Genomic DNA, 20,621 nt, shown 5'->3' with positions numbered 1-20,621 from the left:
ATACCATTTGTTTTGCATAAACAAAATTACAAAAAATTTTAAAAACAAATTTTCAGAAACTATTTAACCATTTTATATTTTTTATGTTTCAGAGGTGGTCAGGTAGGGTTCAAAGTAACTGGAAAAACACAAGATTAACTCAAAATATTTCTGGCGCAAATGAAAATGAAAGTGGTAATGATAACGGTGATGTATGTGAAGATGTTGTTGAACTCAAACGACGCCTACTGCCAACTTTGATCGCTGCATATGAACAGGTAGATAAGTATGTGAATCAACGTAATCTCTAATTTATTGTGGTTGAGGCTTTTTCACCTTGCAAATTCAGATTTCGCTCCATATCAAAAAGCAATTGAAATAGTTTTTACAGGGCGGTTGCGTAATAGTATGGCGAATGCCAACCGAAATATCACAGTCACGATTAGCCGGTCGTTATAAGCCATCTAATGCTTGCACAATAATTGCTGTTAAACTGACCGAATTTATCTATCGAGAAGGTATTATACTACGGCCTACCCACATATCACGTGCGAGTAGGAGAAATAGTGTCAGATCGTATCCACGACTCCGAAATTGGCCATCGAAAATATTAGCTGAATTTGAAAAAGCCAAACCAATAACGGTATAAAATTCTTTGCTGCTTCCAGCTGCTATTATATAGACAGCACTGATAGAAATGATGACGAAAGATGGAAATTATTGATTTCCGAGATAAAAAGCTATTCTGCAACACTTTGTATATTTGAAAATGTCTAATCGTGGAAAACAAATTGAAAACTTCAACATAATATTTGGATTGAATACTATTTTTTCTATTTATTCGAGGAAATGTCATATCTGAGACTGAATAATTTTGAATAATAATACAACAACAAACAACAACAGCAACAAACAACAACAAACAACAAAAACAAACAACAACATTGTTTTTACAGCGCTGTTCAGCACAACTGTTAAACGCGTTCATTAATGCCATCATTGAGGGTAATGAAATACACGAGCAGGAGATGGTCAAACGACGCCCAATCTGTTCTTGTTGTGATCGTCATGCAGAAACATTCACTATTCCACAGGTATCGTGTCATGCAAACAAATGAACACATCGAGATAGATTTTTTTTGCATGCAATAAGGAATCTTTCCAGATCATTTTGTACACTTAAATTATTAATAATTTTTAGAGCACTAATAAAGTCGATCCAATAGAACTAATTTTTTGAATTTTATTTGTGACATATTGTCAAAATTAACAATAATTAGAATGAATTCATTTGCTCTTAAGAATTTTGCAAAATAATACGCAGGCACTGGAAGGATGCGGTAATGTATTTCGAGAAATTGATTATATTACTGTGCATGGGAAAATTATTTATAATCTGAAGCAATTTTTGCTAGCGCCTATACAGAGGTGCAGTTTTCCAGATTACAATCATCGGATTTTGTAGTTTGTGAAGGGACGGTCATTGTGATTTTTTTGTTTTCATTTCTTAATAACTCAGAAGACTAACTTCTCACTGAAATTCTAATTCGTTTTTCAACTAATTAGGAAAGAAGTAAGCCTTTTTAAAACGCAGATACCCGGAAGCAGAGCGCTTCTCTACTTTCTCCACAGTCTTAAATTTGGCTCCTATTTTTTGTTACAGCAAAAAGTAGTAATAATAGAAACGTATTCTGACCCAGTGGACATGTGACTTCGAATGAAATCAATCTCAGATTTCTTTTTCAGTGACTTACTAAAGGATCATTTACAAATCTATATGATACTTATCGTATTTGAACGATCTATTTTACTGGTCTATGAGCGTAAATGCAATGCTATATTCCTATTAGACACGCACACACATCTAAGGACAAGAAATATGAAGACAGGTGAACACAGAAAAGTTAAGGAGCTAAGGAAGTACTAATTTTGATAGTTGGAAAAATTCATTTTAAAAAAGAATTTCATTTTATTCAAATAATCTGTTCCAGGAGGTTTAATCGCTATGTGTCTAGTGAATAATTTGGATTGTTTGATTAAATGGATGTGTAGAAATGTTTTCCCGGAAATTACTTGTAAACTTAATTGTGATCAGGTAAATAATCGGCTTCAGATTCATTGTATCAAATTCAATGTTTTCTCTTTCGAAGCAATAATATAAAATTAATCGAATGGTATCTCAATAACATAACTGATAAAATCTCGACATTGCATCATGCACTTGCAGTCTTTCGAAGTATCTGTATTAGCCTTCAAAGGACGACTCCATGAAGATGATCACCCACTATTCGTGCCACGAAATGTGGAGACGTTGCATCTTTTTCCGGCACAACAGATCGATCAAACGTTCCAATTGCAAATGCAAATGCAATGTACTAAGACAAGTGGATCAAAAGCTATTTTTGAATAAATTTATGAAAATGTAACAAATAAACGATCAACGCATCCTAAATATAAATGTTAGGAATATGATTAAAAACGATTGCTACTGACTATTAGAACAGGATATTACGGCGCAGAATACATCAAGCAATCTAGCATAAATCAGTTATAGTTGTAGAGTAACAATATTTTCGAATAAAGATCCTGTATCCCATCAAGATCGAGTGAAGAAGGCTGTTGTATCTATGAAAGATAAATTTGAATTTGATCAAGAAACACAAAATTCTTGTAAGAATTCCTACAAAAATTCTTATGACCTTGCATGAATTTTCCCTCAGTGTGATAACAAAAAATTCATTGACCGCATAATTTTGAAATTCATGTTTGAATGCTTGAGTCGTCGAGAGTGCCGAAATGGCTTGGATGTAGAGGCGAATTTGATTTTCTTATCATCTATTATTTCACCAGAGAAAGTTGTCAGCCCAACCATGCTAATTTTTAAATCTCATATATAAAAGATACGGCATTTCCCTCAGTTATAGGTGTTTTTTTTAAAGCTATATATTCTTGAAAAATAATAAAGTAAAGTATTAGTGGAAGCAGAAACTTGCAATGTATCACTTAGTTAAGCAAAGAAACTTATCAGTTAAGTTACCGAGCTCAAGACATACTATCTATTGGCTTCTATCACTGTCTAAGTTTGTCTCACTCTCACTGATTGCCACACAGTTAATAATCTTTCTCATTCGAAGTGCCTCATTAATGAACTTATTCAATCGTACATGAATGTGCCGAAAGAATTTATAGCCATCATGCAGTTGATGTGGCAGTTTTTCGTTATTCTTTTTACTACTGTAGAATAAGTTTAACTTGTTGTGGAAAATTTACAAATTCTCTAAAGTAGCCTTGCATGCGCTAATAATATTATTTTTGATAAAATAGATTGTTTTACACTCAACATATCTCACATATTCCTGCATTGCTTCATCGATTGCTTTTCAGTGATTCCAAGTAAATGACATTTGATTATATTTATGAAGCAAAGAACTATGAAAATATTGTTCATTCCTGTTGTGTTTAAGTTTCTGCGCGGTTTGTTTGCAATTTAAGGGGTAAATGTGGATAATAGACAATAAAAGCGAAGATGAGGCGAAAACGTTGAAGGAAAAACAAGTGATTCATTAATACAATCCATTGTTTGGTATACTAATACTTTTAAGTTCGTTAGCGCAGGTCCTAAATGAATTGTATCCATCTCTTCTTCGTTTGACATCTATATATTTGAAAGTACAAAAGATAACCTTTTTGTGAGATATACATCAAACAATTCAATAAGTGAAATTCACAGTAATATGCAAATTTTTTTCTTTTATAGAGCGAGAAAAACGGTTACTTGTATACAAGTGCAGAAGGTTATCTGCGTGATAAATCGAAATTTCAACATACACGGCGAGAATATTCTTATTTACCATATTATGAAAATATCAGTCGAAATTCTTCTTTCTGGTTAGAGCAGATAAAAGCGGGCCTGGCCGCCTCCACCTTATCATATGCTGCTGATTCAGGGATTTCTTTTTGGATGAATCAACTGAGCCAGTTTGTTTTCTTTTTCATCCATTTTATATCTTATCCAATCATAGACATTTAATAAATTGTTGCAAAAAAAAAGAAAAAAAAAAGAATCTTTAGATTATTTCAGGTATTTAAATTTTTTCTGTCATCGTTTCTCCAAGGCCGATCATATAAAACTTATCAAGTTTATTTACAATGTTATCTTGGAGCCCGATTATGACCGAAGGCTTATTCATAAAGCTTGCTCATTGATCAAAACGCTAATTAAGTGACTTTTACACACATTGGCGAAAAGTTTCTACTTAAATATATACTGTTATCTGTTATGATGTAAAAAGTTCTAAAAATCGTTATGTAACTGGATTTCTACAACGTTTATAATATACTATTGGAATTGAACTTCGAGAGTGATCGATTTATTTTCTGTTAGCAGTTGATATATACCAATTTATTCTTTTGTGATCAGCAATGTTTATAACTTTAGTAATGTTTGCCACTGATAATCAAGTGCGGCACTATTAATTTACCACTTGTCCTTTAGTGATGAGATAATCAAACGCAATGATGTAACTTTACCGTGGAGACCAATTTATGATTTGTACATAGAAGTAGCCTTCAAACGAAACAGTAAAAATTTGGAAAAATCGAACATTCGTTCAGCAGTTCTGGCTGTTAAAGAATTATTTCCACTATCAGCAACAAAGGAAATTCTAGATGAGGTTTGGTTCTAAAAATGCTTACAAAAAGACAAGAAGAGTTAAAATATAATCAGGTTAACATGGTGTGACATTTCAGATACGTCCGTTTATTGATGTATGGAATGATTATGCAATGATTAAATTCGTTAATTTATTCTCAGCTTTTATACCACTTAAAATGTCCAATGAGGAACACGACCTGTACGGTGCTGGATTATGGTACGATGAGATATGGTACTTTTATAATTTCGTTGAGATGAACAGCTCTTGGGAAAGTCCCATACAACACATATTCTCCGCGTATGTTTTCATTTTCAATCTGCACTGGTATGCAATTGTGAACTTTAAAAATAAAAATTTGGTATATCTTTGCAAGATAGTGAACTTTGCCTACATGATAAATATTTAGAAAATAATAAATCATACCCACTTTGCAAACAGTAATGACATTCTTTTTAACTTTTTTTAATGTCCATTTAAGCACACTGATCTTCACTTTATAATTAGCCAACTGTGTACCGTAATGTACTCGAAACCTCATCTCTTAGTAACAAATAGCTTTACCTCAAATGAATTTGCGAATATATCTTGATCGATAGGTTTTTGGAAAGTTTAAATTTCTACTTTCTTGAGTTCGAGAACGGGTCAAGTTATTGTTCGCATCCGCTCTGGTTTTGAAGATTAATGTCCGAAAATGGAAAATATGAGAATCAAATCTTACACTGCATGAGAAATGAACATTCTGCCAGTAAAATGAGAACCTCTGTACTTTAACAATTTGCAGGATAAGTGAATATTGTCCAGGATATATCGATTGGTCATCCAAATACACAATCATTTTTTCAAAACTTTTGCGGGCACTGAATTTAAGTGTACGATATAATAAAGTAGCAGTTGGTGATGGGACAGGGATGGGCTCTGAAAGTTCAGGTGCAGAATGGATCATATGGATGCTAGGTGGAATGAATGAAAGGTTTCCCTCATTTTATAATTAGATTGGAAATTCTTAGTTAGTCAACCCGAGAGTTGCTATCTTAATATCCTAATGTCTTTTTCTTTTCTCTCCAACACTTCTATTTTAGAAGTTATTAAGTCATTTTATTTCTTATCTAGTAAGTAGTATTCCCGATCATCGACAACCCGATATTTCAGTGCTCATCGGTGTTTCGAACGGCTGATCAAATGCGTCGAATCTTTTTTACATCCATTACATGAAGGAGGTCATACGCCAACTCTGCAGTCATTTTTAGATGCTCTGGTCAGCGAAATGGTACGGCGTATCCGTATTGAACGAGTGCGTCAGAAAACCAGAAACAAGGTCTTCTTTAACTCTCGACTGAAAATTGATAATTTCCAACTGTAAATGCTTTTAATTCATATCCAGTTGCATGCTTAAACAGATTCTCTTGAAATGAACCTCAGCCTAAATAGGTACCATCAGAAATGCGCTTTACGGATGAACAAATTGAATGGTTCGTCAGCACATTGCTTCCATCCGTGCTTTATTCGGTGTTTTCAACGACTGAAACATCAGCATCTAACGTTATGCGAAATTTAGCATTTCTCGCACCACAACTAGTCTTACCAAAGTGTCTTGACTTGTAAGTTTATACGTTTAACTGACTTTTTGGATCAAAAAAAAAAAAAAAAAAAAAACAAAAAAACAAAATATGATTCATAAGACGATGACAAAATGGCTATATTTTAAAATATCGTAGCAAATATTGTGCTAATCACAAGAATAATGATCCATAATCTAATGAATAATGCACGAGTGGACAGCGGTCATTATTGCATATCTTATGTGGGTAAATTTTTTGGAAGACAATTCGATAAGTTTGAAAAGAAAAACATTTTTCAAAGTCTTTTTATAATTAAAACAATTATACCGACTTTTTGAAAATGATGGGAAAGCGTTTTTATTTTACGTTTTTTTTAGAATTTATACATCGCTGTCGACTATCACAGAACCACATCGTTTGAAACAGTCATTGGAATGTATTGTTGAAATTTGCGTGCCTCTGGTTCGTGACAATGGTACCTATAGTTACCGAACATACAATGTTTGTAAGCAGAACTGGATTGACGATATTAATAAAATCACAGAGGTGATTGGTTTCTTATGACTAGTTTTTTTTTAGCTGCGAATGGCATGTGATCCTGTTTCTGCAATATTGTTAGCATATTGTAATAGCTTTACATGAACAGCTATAATTCTTCTTTGAAAACTTTATTCTTATTATACAGATACTCTATTACTCTTTAATTAATAATATATCTGTTCTTGCTATCACACTTATTTTTTGAAAACTTATTACTCTGAATATTTCTAAAAAACGAGCAGTAAATTATCCCATTTTTCTCCGACCATAAATTCAGAGATGGGAAGATGAATATTGTTCATTTTACTTTGGGTTTTTACATATAAATTTTCTGTTTTTATTTTTAAAAAAAATTCAGGACAAAGAATATATATCGACGCCATCGACTGTTATAGATGAATTGGAGGTCCACTCTGATAATTGTCGAGTACCGCTACGTGAACACGCAATTTTTCTACTTGAGATATTAATTGAAGCTATCGATATCAATGATTTCCAAAAACTCTCACTTTCTTTGCAGGTCAATCTTGTAATTTTGATTTCACAAAATATGTAAGTAAAGTTAGCATAAAGAAAAATGAGAATTATTTTCAGCGCTTTCTGACATACAGAGTCAATGTTAGAAACATGTTTTCTTTGTGTTTTGTATTAAAAACTGTATTTGAGAAAAAAAAAAAATAGTAATTCAGTCACACAAACCTTCCTATCGTGTTGTTCTAAACAGTTTACCGATAGTTTCACTGGGAGACTTTGTAGATTCCTATTCGATTTATATAGAAAATACTGCGTTTAAAATTATTACTAGTATAAATTTTCGAGTGAAAAGAGCACTATCAGCAAGAGTGAAAAGTTGTTGGATTCCAATAAGATACCTTTATTAGATTGTCTTAAGTGATAAAGCTCTTTTCTAATTTTATGGCATGGATTATTTTTTGATAACAACAAAGATAAGCAATCTTTTGAATGCTTACTTCGTTCTAGGAAGTGCTCATTTAATTAGTAACGTAGAGAAATAGCGAATTACTGATTATGTTGTCGAATTTTTATTTGATTTCTTCCTTCAAATTTAACACTTCTTTGCTTCTTTATCAAGCATACTTAAAACCGATGCGAATTTAGACGCTGGAAACCATTTTTCAATTAGTCCCAATTGTGAATTGTTCCGCTGCTCTTGAAATGACCAAATATATGGATTTAAATGAAGAAGAAAAACGTCTTTGTAAATTAACAGCGCGATTCCCAAACATTGTACAGAATTTTGTGAATAAGTAAGTTACCTGCTTGTGCACTTTTTTTATTAAACCTAAATATTGTTTCATCATAAGTTAGTTACCAAAACTTGAATGGGTCTTTTTTTTTTTTTTTTTGTTAAACTGCTTTCTGATATTAGAATGTTATAAAATAATGAAATAATTTCGCAACGCTGTGAAGCATTATTCATACTACATTATTTAATACTGCATAAGTAAATATACAACTGCATTATGATTTTTCTTATCAAATTTTAAAAACTGAAAGTTGATTTTAGATATTGTCTACAATGGTTACACAATTATATTCGACAACAGTTTTCTCTTTTGCTTTAAAATACTTAGTTTTTCCACCATCATCCAATTCACCATTACATTTTCATTTTTCTCGATCTGAGCTTTTGACACATGCATTGACACAACATTGAAAGTCTCACTTCATATCTTTTTCACTCAGAGCAGTTTTTATTTTTATTAAAGTGAACAAATGTTATTCTTAACTGTCACTGTCACAACTGTCATATTTTAACTGGTTGCATCATCTAGTATTTATTTTAGAGTATTCAAAGTGATAACACAACTGTCAAGTTCTGCTCCAAGTGATGGCATATCATACGTGGATTCGATATGTGATAATTCGGATGTAATTTTGATGGGGAGTGAAGAAATTGTGATAAGTGCAACAATTCAAAGCGCTTTTCATGCATTGTTCTTTAATTGTTCATCCAGTTTTGTTGAGGTATGCTATAGCCACTAGAACTAATTGCTTATATTTTAATTTAAGCATAAATTCTTAATATATTTTGTAAGACTAATTTGTAAAAGTAATTTGAAGGCATTCATTAAATTTTCTGTAATGTAATGAATGTTTTGAAATCTCATTATCATTAGCACCCAAATTACTCCAATGTTTAATGCAGAACACTATACAATTCGTCAAGATTCAACTATCATTTTAATCTGTTCTTTAAATTCAGCCAAAGATTATGAGCTGAATCATAAATTTTAAATCCATAATTTCTCCAATATCCACCATATGAACTGGTTGTGTTTTTTCAATTTGTAAGAAGTACTTCTCGAACTTTTTTCATGGCTCCATGTTTTCTCTCTACATTTAAGGCATCGGTACTGATTTCTTTTTATATATGCAGAAAAGGAAATGTTGTAATTTTGATGAAGTGTGAGTAAATATACCCCTTCTAAATCATCTAAGTTCATAGATCTTGCCTTAAAAATTTTCCTTCAACTTTAAAGTAAAGCTAATCCTGAGGTTTTGTTTTCCAGCTAATCGGTGATCATACATACAAATTCATTTCTACATCTGAATTCGAAAGTGCCGTTGCTGCCGATGCTGCTTTCTCACTTATGCAGGAATCCATTTATGTGAATACATATTGTAGTTCAAGCACATTTTTTTTATCATAAAAATGAAAAATAAGGATAAGCACTAGCAGACGAATTGTCTCAGACCAAAGATATTAAAAATTTTTAAATATTTCTTACTCAGTTCCTACCTAAGTTTTGTCACTTTTCCATCCATCCCATTTTCTTACCATAGCTTTCAAGGGTACTACTCATCAAATAATCAATTCCATTGTATTCAGGCTAATCCAGTCCGTTATTTCCCGATGTATATTAAATTCTTGTTGGAGAAACAAAAACAGTACATAACAGGTAAATAAATTAACTGTTCTAAATGCCGACTGGAAGTTTTATAAATAAACGATTTGCAAGTTTCGAATGCAGATGTGAAGTTCAGTTTACAAATCTTTTAATGCTAGATGTAATTATTAAAAGATACAAGATTGAGTAGCATTTTAAAGGATAAGTGAATTTTTGTGTTTTCATTGCTTCACAAATATTTCAGAAGAGAAGAAAATATTAAAAGAACTTGATGTAACAACAATGTGGTTTGCATATTTATCGCAAATGATCTTCTCTGTGCCCAGCAATCTCCTACTGAAATATCAGGAGGAATGTATTCAAATCCATAAATGCATTATGTCAATGATTTGTTATAATGCTTATCAAGTAATCTTATTTTCATTTGCTCTGTCTTTGATAAAAGCCCAAGCTAGAGGTTTTTTCTAATTAGTTTTTTTTTTCTAATTAATTTCTTTTAATTTGCTGTGAAAATTTCCTATTTGTTTCTGAATTTTTTGTAGGGGGCATGTTGGTCACTTAAAAATGTTTTAACACAACTAACAGAAGTTTATCCTATATCGGAGGAAGATCAACAACATAATTTGGATTTGCCATTGCATTTGTCGTTGCCCATTAAGGTAAATAAAAATTCCTTAAAAATGTAATGGTATGATGTTTTTATATTGATCTAATATGACATAAGGAAAATTAATAACAAAATTGATAGTAATATTAATAAATAACGATAATAATTATAAATTCGGTAGGATTAAAATATTTGTTACAGAAATGGGGTGTTAAGTGTCTTAAAGATGTTGTGACCATAAAATGGCATATTCCAACAGAAGCTGAAGTGGATTTTGCGGAAAAATTGTTGGATGAGTTTGCTTGTTCTGAAGTTCAATTACTCACAGCCCCGGCAAGTATGGATAAGTTCGTTTTCTTTCTTTGGCTTATGTCATTATTCTGCAGTGTTTTATTGAATCTTTCCGTGAATCTTCAGTTCATAATTTATTGTATGTAATAATTTATTGTATTTAATGTCATAATTTATTGTATTTAATGTTATGCAGTTCTGTTTGCAAAAAAAAATTGATGGCGGTTTAAAACTATAAACGTGAACAGGTTTGCAATCAAGCGTTCATTGATCATCATCTATAACTTACTATCCTGTGTTGGCAATCGTTTGCCAATTTTTAACACCAAAGAAATTAAATTGAGCGAAACAGTTGTTGATATGGATCCTATATGTATAACATCCGTGTCACCACGCATAAAAAGTTCGTTTTTTTTTAGTACGAACACAACACCCTTTTTATATGATATTTTTAGTTTTATATGAATTTTAAAGATTAAAATATGTGAGTTGGATGAGGACTACTTCTCTCAAACTTTTGAGCAAAAACTAAGGAAGAGTATTCGTTTTCACATATCAAATTCATATAATTAATTAATGTAACAGCAAATTGTAATGTCATTATTGCTTCACTATGATAGTAATTAAGATTTTTTGACAGTTTTTAGTGTTTTCTTTCAATGGTGAAAATATTCGAGAAAAAGTGCGTATTGTAATGCATAATTTAATGGAATTTTTATTAAGCCAACAGGATGGTCAATCCAAAAATCTTTTTCATATTTCGTCTGTCCTGCATGCGCTGTGTATTGAACGAGTAAGTATTTTATAATGTTCCTTTAATTTTACACCATAATGAATAATTTGCAATGACTTCTTAATGATTTACATATTTCGATTCAGAAGTGAAATTTTCAAAAACTTGTTGAAAGCTAGGTAAACCAACAATAATATTTAGTCAATACCGAGCTTTCGGATGTACAAGAAGAATATAAAAATAAATTACAATGATCCGATACAAGGACGTCGTGCTGAACAGTATGACTCTTTTGAGCAACGAATTTTCTCATATCAAAAAGTTCGCTTTTTATAAATTTAATATAATCGAACACACATTGTTTAAAAATTTGGGGTCCGATAGTTTGAAATTATTTCTGCAATGCTGGTCATTTCTACAAGGTCATGCCTCAGTCAAGTAGCAAGTATTGCCTGTAATTTATTTCATCACATTAATCACAAAAATTTGATTATCACTGAAGATAACTTTAGGATCTATATATTAAAAATTCCAAATTCACCGAATCGCATCTCAAAATCATGAAGGATCTTGTAAAGCTTGGTACAAACTTTTTCACCGATGTAAGATTTGCCAATAAGTTCAAATATAAAAAATGCTTTCTAATTATTTGGAGGAAATTTCGTTCGTTAAAGGTGCGCATAGCTTCTCAAGCAACACTGATGAAACTAATAGCAAAATTTCCGAATTCGAAATATTTATTGGTGGACGATGTGTTGGAACATTTGGATCCAAAGCGCAATATCAGTCATGAAGAAATGAAAGTAATCCAGAAGGATACCATTTCTAGATTTGAATTGAAAATAAATGCACCTATTATTGTTATTAACAGTTGCCCAAGAGTTTCAAGTACTTGATTAGTATTTGGGTCGATCCTTTAGATTTTAAATATTACATTTCCTGGTAATCTTGTTTTTCTAGCTTATCAATCGTTGGAATGATCTAAATAGATTTTCCAGGGAGCGCTGTATATTTTGAAAAAATGTGGATTTTTGACTTCAAATGCAATTTCTCCCCGATGCAAGTGTTGGCTAGCGATTGCAAAGCTCAAAGTTTCCGAAAAACCATCTATAATCACCTTGGTACAGCGCTGTACTGATTCTGTTTCCACGAAACAGTGGACAATCCAAAGAAACATCGTTAGTTTTTAGATGGACAGATATATTTGTTTTGTGCATAATTTTGTTCAAAGTTTGTTAATTTTATTTAAAAATAAAAGACAATGAGGAATATTGCATTGATTCAACTTTGTTGTATATTTATTTTACTTTTATAAGATCTACTGATAACTGCTATTTCAATTAATTTTTACGTCCGATAGCAGTTTTGAAATTTAGTAACAGTAGTGAAATATTGAAGAACTTTTTTTGCTAATTGTAATAAAATATCACTTGCGTAAAAACTGTGGCTAATTGTTAAAATTCCGTAATTATCTTGCATTATTAATTTATTCCATGGAAGTTAATTTACTAGTCGAAGAAATTTTAGGGCACAAAAAAAGGGAAGGTATAAGGTTGGCTTCAAGGGTAGGAAAGTTTGATCGATTTTTTAAGAAAGACTCATTAACAAATTTGTTTACAGAATTCAACAAACATTCGTGTCACAGCGCAAGAACTGTTTACTGATATTAATGCTAATAATACATTTTATGCGAAATATCAAGAATTGTCTCATTCACATGCAATTCTTATGTCAAAAAACAAATTTACTGAAAAGCATAGAAAAAATTACGAGTAAGATATTCATGAACCCTCATAAAAAAGGACTTCTTAATTTTGTTTTCATCATTAATCAGAAATGTTAACAACAATTATGTGGTTTGTTATTTTGGTATTTAATTTCAGCTTATAAAAAGTTAGGTAGAGTTAGGAAATTATATATCTATTATTGTAGGAAAATAAGTAGTTTTCGCAATGAACTTATTGAAATTTGCAAAAATAAGGGACAGCTATACCATTGGCGACAAATTGATTCAGCACGAACTTTTCTTTTCACCCTTCATCGAAATTTTTTCACGGTTGAAGTGGCGGAAGTTAGTTTATGCAATTGAAGGATTTGATTCTTTATTGCATCCAACTCTTAGAAATTTTAAAGGCTTTCTTAAACAGAGCCCTATTTCATTAATTTGAAATGAAATGAAATATAAACTACTTTTAGATATTTCTGCAAATGTTGGTTGATGTTCATGCAGTTTGGCGACATACTGCTGCTGATTGTATTGCTAATTATTTGGAATGGAATAAACCACTAACAAAAAGAATATTATGGGACCCACCTAATAAGGCTATTTTAGCATCTACAAAATTTACAATCATTCTGTGTTGATAATAAGTTTTTAGAGACTGGCTTCTTAGTATCCAAGCAATGTAATTCTTCAGGTATTTGATCCCAAATTTAAATATGCATGTGGTTTGAGACCTGATAATTTATGTATCGTTTACAATCGTGATGGCTTACCAAAAGATGAACAAACTTGGAATGGAACAATATTTGTATCAAAACCACACTGGGGCGCTTATCAGTGGCCAAAGTGAACTGATACATTTTTTAAAATTACCACATATTAGAACAGCTAGTAGTTATCTAATCTAAACATACAACATAATTGTGATGTATTATACAACTTCTCTTTTCCTCCATCGAAATTGATTACACTTTAAATTTATATACAATATTCGTTTCTTCATGATAATATTAGTTTCTACGAACTGTATTCTTTTAAATTGACATATTTATAGTATTTCAGAAAATTGGTAATATCAGCTCCAGCAAATGCACAAACAGAACTGCAACGCTCTATGTCGGAATTCAATGATGTTGAAAAACTAATACTTGAATATATGAAAGATAAACAATTTATTATTTTGTGGCATACTATCTTATTGAAGGAGAAGGAAGACAGTGATGTATTTTATGCTGGCGAATGTCGTTTAGTAAAAGTATCTTACGTGTTTTACCATTATGATTTTGATATTTTTCAGTTCTGCATTCTTCTTCTATAGATAAAACACGTAAACCGATTACTACTACTACTATTGTAGTATCTTCATGATTTCTCAATTCATTTTTCAGTATTTGTTTCGAAACTTTGGTGTGTTACTGGTGTCGCAATTTAAGATGTTGTTAGAATCTTTATGTGGTCCTGAGGTAAAAGTATCTCATTTCATTGTCCTAGTTGTTTTTTCGATTCTGCGGTAAAGCTAATAAATGTTGACTTTGTTTAAAGAATGGACGTTCACTTATACGACGCACACAGACAAAACTTGCTGCAATATATTGCGCTGGCATTATCCGTGGTTCAAGAAACTGGCTTTTTAATGATCTGCAAGAGATGTGGGTCTGGTTGAAACCTATTATTGTCTATCATATTGAAGGTATCTTGACCAGTTAAGTCAATTCTCAATCATCTGATTATGCTTTGCAGGAAATTTTCGAAAGTATTTGAATTATTGCAGGTTTGATGTCAGAAACAGTGTATCATTGGGATATTGCGCTGAAGTTTTGCTTGGATATTACTGATGTGAGGAGATTTCATTGGCTCATAGAAACACTATTTGAAATCGCTTTAAAACCTGCCCCGACAACATGGCATCGATGTGTGTAAGTGATTTTTTTATTTTTGAAAGTTAAACTATGAAAAAATGATGAGGAAAAAAAATCATGAGAAAAACCAAACATAATGCCAGAGTTTTACCATTTTCCTTATTAATCTCTTTCTATTACAAGAGATTTCAGACAATTAAATTAGCAATTAAGTTGAAAATTAATTTTTCTACTATAATTATTGTTTCAGACGATTGGGTCTTATACACTACATTTCTTCTTGCTCAGCTTGGAGAACAACAGAATTATTAAATCAAGTCATAAATATTGCAAATGTTATGATTTCACAATCGTGGCTGGCAACAGAAAGAGAGCAAATTGCGAGGTTAGAGATTTTTAATTAATTTTAGTTAAAAGGTTAAAAGGGGAGTTTTGAAAAGTTATCAATTTTTTTAAAAATTTGTGAATTAATATGACTTTCTGTTGAGACGCAAAAAGACCTTTAAAAAGAAAAAAAAAATTATTGAAATGCTAAGCTTCATTTCACACTTGAGTGTATTGTGATTGCGTTTCATACTCATTAAAAGCATAGAAACTTTAGCTTTACTTTAGCAAAAATAGAACAATCGAGTGTATGGAAATAAGATAGAATGATCGGATCTGTGAAACTAAGATAAAACTATTAGCTCTATAGGAATAAATAGAACTATGGAGTATAAAAATTAACTGCAGCGTGCTTTCATTTCCTGCGGTTTATGGTTTTGCAATGGGTGATGAAAACAATATACCAATGAAATACAGAATTCCAAAGTTAGCAGAAATAATAGATATATTCGATACTCAAGTAATAACTCTTGTCTGTTGTACAATTTTATTGATATATTTCATTTTCTTAAATTAACTTGCATTTCTTGAAAAGGAAAATACTCTTCTATAGATTAAGGAAATGATGAAGTCAAGGAAAATACAAGTAAATAAAAGAGGTGCATCTCCTGAAGTTAAATCAAAGCAGATAGCATCATCACCATCACCGCCGTCTGCTACTGTTACTTTATTGAAAAATTCACCGTGTATTGCAGAGAAATTTAACAAACAGATTGCTACTAATCCGAATATTGTCATCGTGAGGGTAAATTGCGAGATTTATTCTAAGAATTGTGAAGAATTTGGTTTATTTCTGTAGATTTTTAGGAAGCTATTTGGAAAGTTGGGTTTATGCACAATTATTATTTCATGATTAGTAACATTCTTTGGTTTATAAATCTGTTAATTCGTTTCAAAAAAAAAACGATGAGATTGAATTCGAAATTTCTTCAGCGTCAACTATATATTAAAACTCTGCTGAAATTTTTGAATCTATACTTTCAATCCTGTTTCGTAGCTTTATCTTCGCCTATCATATCTCTCTTTCCACTTATAACCCATCTAGCTGATGAAGAAACAGCCGAGTGAGTTTTTTTTTTTTTCGTTTCATTGAAGTTCTCATTCAAAACTTTGGCTATTTTAAAGACTGTTTAACCATTATGGTCATCAGATACCTGTGTAAGATGCATCTGTTGCTTTCATTTGCGTTTATTTCAGCAACGACGAGACAGAAGTGGTACGGGATGCTGATTTGACAATTGGCGCAAGCGATGTCTTGTTCCAGTCATGGTCTGGTATTTATCTATGTGACGAACTTGCTGATGAGATGTTGAATAGTGTTGAACAGGTATATTAGACCATTTTAAATTCAACATTTCCACAGTTCGTCATATTTAACTCTATCGAATAAAAATTTTCAGTTTAGTTTTCTGACAAATCAGAGATTTGTAAAAGAATAGAAAAATAACTTCGTGGAACAATCGTCCGACATCGTTTTTTTCATAGTTTCGAAGTGGACTGTTAAGGAAGTTTAAATAGTAATTACAGACAATGAATGTGAGTACGAGTTGGAAGGCATGGGTATCTATAATGAAATTTCTTCATGTATTTATATTTTCAAACATACTTGTTTGCGAAAAGCAAAAAAGGCGTGAAATTGTGCAGTAAGTTTCTCTGAGAAGCATTTCGCCGCTTCAATTAAACAAATTTATAAACCGTTACCGAAATTAGCTGTGTGATAACAAGGAATATTATAACATGACTTCATAATTTAATAAATAAAATGCATTGAAGCAAAGGATGCTTATTGATTTGCTTACTTACTGATGTATTTACTGAAAGTGAGAAAAAGAAACAAAAGATAGATAAATGTCATAATTTAAAAAATGAATCCGTGAGCACTTTTAAGCTTCTTCCTTAGCTTAGCCTATTCTCACTTTTTATATGTTTAGTGCTATTTAAATGCATTGTCCTGAGATGTGAACAACTTTTCCTTCACATCGCAGAATTCTGTAAACATACCAGAGAATTCTATAAAAATTTCATTTCATTCTAATATAATTTGAAATAATGAAATTATAGACGAATGATTTACAATGCAATCCGCCACGCACAACTTGAAGTACGACGAGAGGCAGCTGATTGTCTAACAGCACTAATACACTGCGGTTTTCAATCACTCACCAGTTGTTATATTGTAAGTTTTTGAAGACTTTATTAACCAAAATGTTGAATTAAGAGATGCTATCTGCAAGTAACTGTAAAGTATAAAGTAGTAATTTGAAAGTAATTTACCAGAAGGAATTATTCAAATGCACAAATCATAAGACACTAAGCGAAAGGCATGGCGCTGTATTGGCTCTATCCGCGGTGATTCGCGCTTTTCCATTTACTATTCCAGCACTAGTATTCGATATGATACCGAAATACTGCCAACTCGGCATTAACTCTGATTCCTTAATACGTGTAAGCAAACATTCTTCCCTTCAAGTATTCTTATCAGGAATTAGTGAAAGGCATGCAGGCATGTTTATACTAGATTCTAAATTGAACTTCGTTCTCGAGTACTACTGTACTTTAACCATATGGCCAGAATTGAAATAGTAGTCAGGAATTTGAGATTATGTAATAAATTACTTGATTGTTGTTTGATTAAAAGAGTTGTAGAACACAGTAACAGAGACACTGCGATCATTTTTGCGCACTCATCATGATAAGATGATTGAAACGGGCGAAAAGGATGTGATACAGAAATTGCTCGTTTTCATACAAAATGTTATCTCACCCAATTATTATGTATGAATTTCTGTCTTAACAATTAATAAATTTTGTTTCTTATATTCCTCACTCTTTTTTGAATTTGCTCCAACAAATGCCAACTTTACTATTGTGCTTAGATTTGTAGAATTATTAAATTCTATATGCTTGAAAAATTTGATAGTTAAAAATGGCATGAAAGATGGAGTCGGGATTAAGAAGGATTGTTTACAAGATATATGTCGGCATGTACGTGAACGAAGGACACGACATAATGAAACTTGTAAATACATATCAGTAGTTGTGTATTTGACCGTTCCAACAGTCAAAATAATGGGTAGATACGTCAAAACAGCAATACGGATGCTGAGTTTCCTGCAAGAAAATTTTGATAACTGTCCTCTCTCTTCGCAGCGATTATTAATAATTTGAATATTACGGCAATCTAAATAATATGACAGGTGAACTTTTCTACCACTTCATAGTTGAAAGCCTTTGAGGTACGGTTGTTAGTCAGATTGATTTTAATAGGTGTCAGTCTTATAGAAAAGGATCTATTTATATGAGAAATTTATTTCTTTCAGTGAAATATAAAAAGTAAGTTTTCGTAGTGATTTAATGTTGAGTTCATATTGAGTTTACAATGATAGTTCATATTGAGTTTACAATGATTTTGCAGCGATTCACAAAAGTGGGTATTTTCGAGAATAGTAATGACTACAAGTGCTAAGAGTAAGTTTTATTTATCACTTTTATATTATCAACAAAATCGGGAGCTTCTAAATAACCAATCTGTAAAGCAAACATAATCGACTTTTCAGGCGATATCATTGAAGAATATGAAAAAATAAAGAAAGCAGAGGTTTGTTTCTCCAGTATTTAAAATGAAAAAGATTATCTTCGGAAAGCTTCAACCTGAAGTCAGAAATAGCAAAAGGCACAGGCCTCAATAATTTTAATTTCGATTCCATTTCATAAAATTTGAGTGATTCAATTAAAATGGTAAAGTTAGGGTTAATGAAATTGTGGCTTACTCAATCAGTTCCATTTTAGTGCGATCGAATGTCGTTACGACAGAATATGGCTTCAAAGAAAATTCTTTCAGCTGATCGTGTCGAGGATTTGCTTTGTTTCCCTGTTGATTTTCAAGAAAACTTACGAAAAACAGATCGCATTTACATGACCGATGACAATAGACGATTACTGTTAATTAGAGAATATAATAATATGGGAGATTCGAAATCTGTGAAGCTCGTTTTTTAATACTTCGATTAACTTTCAGTGTGTTTAAGGTTCAAATACCCTTCCTTGCAATACAAATGAACTACGAATGAAAATAACTGTTTCTAATAGAATTGAAAAATTTTTCACCATTTTAATTCCTTTCCACTTTTCTTTTAAAATTTCATGCATTTTTGCAGCAATTTGCCCACAACTTCATCTCGAAAATGTACCAATCCTACAATAAAATCTGAAGAAATAGTTCCAACAAGTAAATCAACCTTATCAGTTGAGAGATCCTACGTATGATCTTCATAATCTCCTTTCTAAGTCAGGACTCCATATCTTCTATAAAACTGGAACTGGTTAAGTATATCCTCATACGAAAGACATGAAATGTTGACTAACTTTCAGATTTCAATTTTTATTATTCTAAATTCCTTAACAATCAACACTTGTTTGCATGCTTGTTTGAGTTTTTCTAGTGGACAGACTGATCTACAAAGAAAATGATTGAAAGGTAGAAAGACAGGTAGCAAGAAACTTCATGATTTTTGAATACTGCCACTATACAGCAACAGTAATTTTGGAGTAAATTGTTGCACTGATAAGTAAAATTGATTCTTCCTTAGCTGAGGTGATTTACTGTGCTGCTCTTTTAATCTTTATCAGCAAATTTCAGATAATGATAATTGCAAAATCCTTACCTAACAATTTACGAAAAACGATTGAAAAATAAAAGGATTAAATAAAACAGTTCAGAGAGTGATCAGTGTCAAGGCCTTCTTTACCACATTTTTACTGAATCCTTAAAAGTCTATAGATCATAAACTAAAGCCTTGATCCACGACTGATCATCTCAAGCAATGTTGAAATAGATGTTAGTCACCTTTCGAGCGACAGAAATCAATCATTCAAGCTCAAAACATGTTCCAGTTTTAAGGAATATCAACTCCGACTCCCATTTTCGACAAAAATTCATCGCCATAACAAGTCTTTCTTTTTTTCAGGATTCATATCAGGATAATGGTTGTATATTAGACTTCAAAATATTTGTTAACGACAGTGTTAGTCAGAGTAGCACTCATCATATTCATGTTCAAGCAAATTGTTCTAATTTCGCTCCCGGTCATTTGTACATTAATGGAATAAAATTCTCACTTTAGATTTAAGGAATAGATAAATTATACGAACTTAGTTGCGATGTATGGCCGTTCAATCATCGGTACTGTTTTGAGGACAACTTCATCACTAAGATGTGCAATTTTTAAGTCATTTTACCTTATTTTATAAAAAAGAAAAAAGTTTGAGTAGAATATCCCACGATGTGATCGAAGGATAATTAGAAACAATGTTTATCATTTTAAATGATTTTAGAAGTGTCAGTTTAGAAGTAGGAAGAATTGATGGATATATCGAGATATATCACATTCTTTAATTTGAATTTCATTGAGCAACAAA

At 31.6% G+C, this 20,621-nt stretch overlaps 3 protein-coding genes across 5 annotated transcripts; all 3 read left to right on the top strand.

Annotated features, from left to right (window-relative positions):
• Window positions 1–83: 83 nt before the first annotated feature.
• Window positions 84–2,389, top strand: Bm2123 (Uncharacterized protein; the record flags this gene model as incomplete). The annotated part of the gene is made up of 7 exons (XM_001899835.2): window positions 84–257; window positions 371–622; window positions 936–1,073; window positions 1,304–1,407; window positions 1,726–1,868; window positions 1,971–2,074; window positions 2,207–2,389. 7 exons carry the CDS (start codon window positions 84–86, stop codon window positions 2,387–2,389), a joined length of 1,098 nt encoding a protein of 365 aa, XP_001899870.1.
• Window positions 2,390–3,477: 1,088 nt separating this feature from the next.
• Bm6063 (Uncharacterized protein) lies at window positions 3,478–19,202 on the top strand (the record flags this gene model as incomplete). Of its 3 annotated transcripts, XM_043078542.1 has the most annotated exons (40): window positions 3,478–3,534; window positions 3,737–3,957; window positions 4,061–4,201; window positions 4,475–4,652; window positions 4,729–4,931; window positions 5,416–5,604; window positions 5,784–5,949; window positions 6,063–6,232; window positions 6,571–6,739; window positions 7,092–7,253; window positions 7,853–8,001; window positions 8,542–8,722; window positions 9,268–9,366; window positions 9,588–9,657; window positions 9,851–10,014; window positions 10,149–10,265; window positions 10,415–10,560; window positions 10,753–10,907; window positions 11,152–11,297; window positions 11,439–11,558; window positions 11,750–11,839; window positions 11,912–12,040; window positions 12,236–12,415; window positions 12,858–13,009; window positions 13,170–13,308; window positions 13,434–13,559; window positions 13,655–13,806; window positions 14,023–14,215; window positions 14,349–14,423; window positions 14,503–14,650; window positions 14,732–14,876; window positions 15,070–15,204; window positions 15,552–15,663; window positions 15,757–15,948; window positions 16,137–16,267; window positions 16,401–16,530; window positions 16,731–16,846; window positions 17,265–17,379; window positions 17,481–17,648; window positions 17,850–17,984. In XM_043078542.1, 40 exons carry the CDS (start codon window positions 3,478–3,480, stop codon window positions 17,982–17,984), a joined length of 5,766 nt encoding a protein of 1,921 aa, XP_042934476.1. The 3 variants fall into 3 exon arrangements, with proteins under 3 accessions (XP_042934476.1, XP_042934475.1, XP_001899868.1); XM_043078541.1 differs by lacking the exon at window positions 11,750–11,839; XM_001899833.1 differs by lacking the exons at window positions 3,478–3,534; window positions 3,737–3,957; window positions 4,061–4,201; ... (35 more) ...; window positions 17,481–17,648; window positions 17,850–17,984 and adding exons at window positions 18,653–18,671; window positions 18,761–18,801; window positions 18,993–19,202.
• Window positions 19,203–19,346: 144 nt separating this feature from the next.
• Window positions 19,347–20,187, top strand: Bm1408 (Uncharacterized protein; the record flags this gene model as incomplete). The annotated part of the gene is made up of 2 exons (XM_043078540.1): window positions 19,347–19,431; window positions 20,171–20,187. The coding sequence occupies 2 exons, from the start codon at window positions 19,347–19,349 to the stop codon at window positions 20,185–20,187; spliced, it is 102 nt and encodes a 33-aa protein (XP_042934474.1).
• Between the last annotated feature and the right edge of the window lie 434 nt (window positions 20,188–20,621).

This window comes from Brugia malayi (assembly GCF_000002995.4).
Source record: "Brugia malayi strain FR3 genome assembly, contig: Bm_v4_Chr2_contig_001, whole genome shotgun sequence".
Taxonomy (NCBI): Eukaryota; Metazoa; Nematoda; class Chromadorea; order Rhabditida; family Onchocercidae; genus Brugia; species Brugia malayi.
Note: the sequence above shows the minus strand (reverse complement) of the source record. Positions and strands in the feature narration are given on the sequence as shown.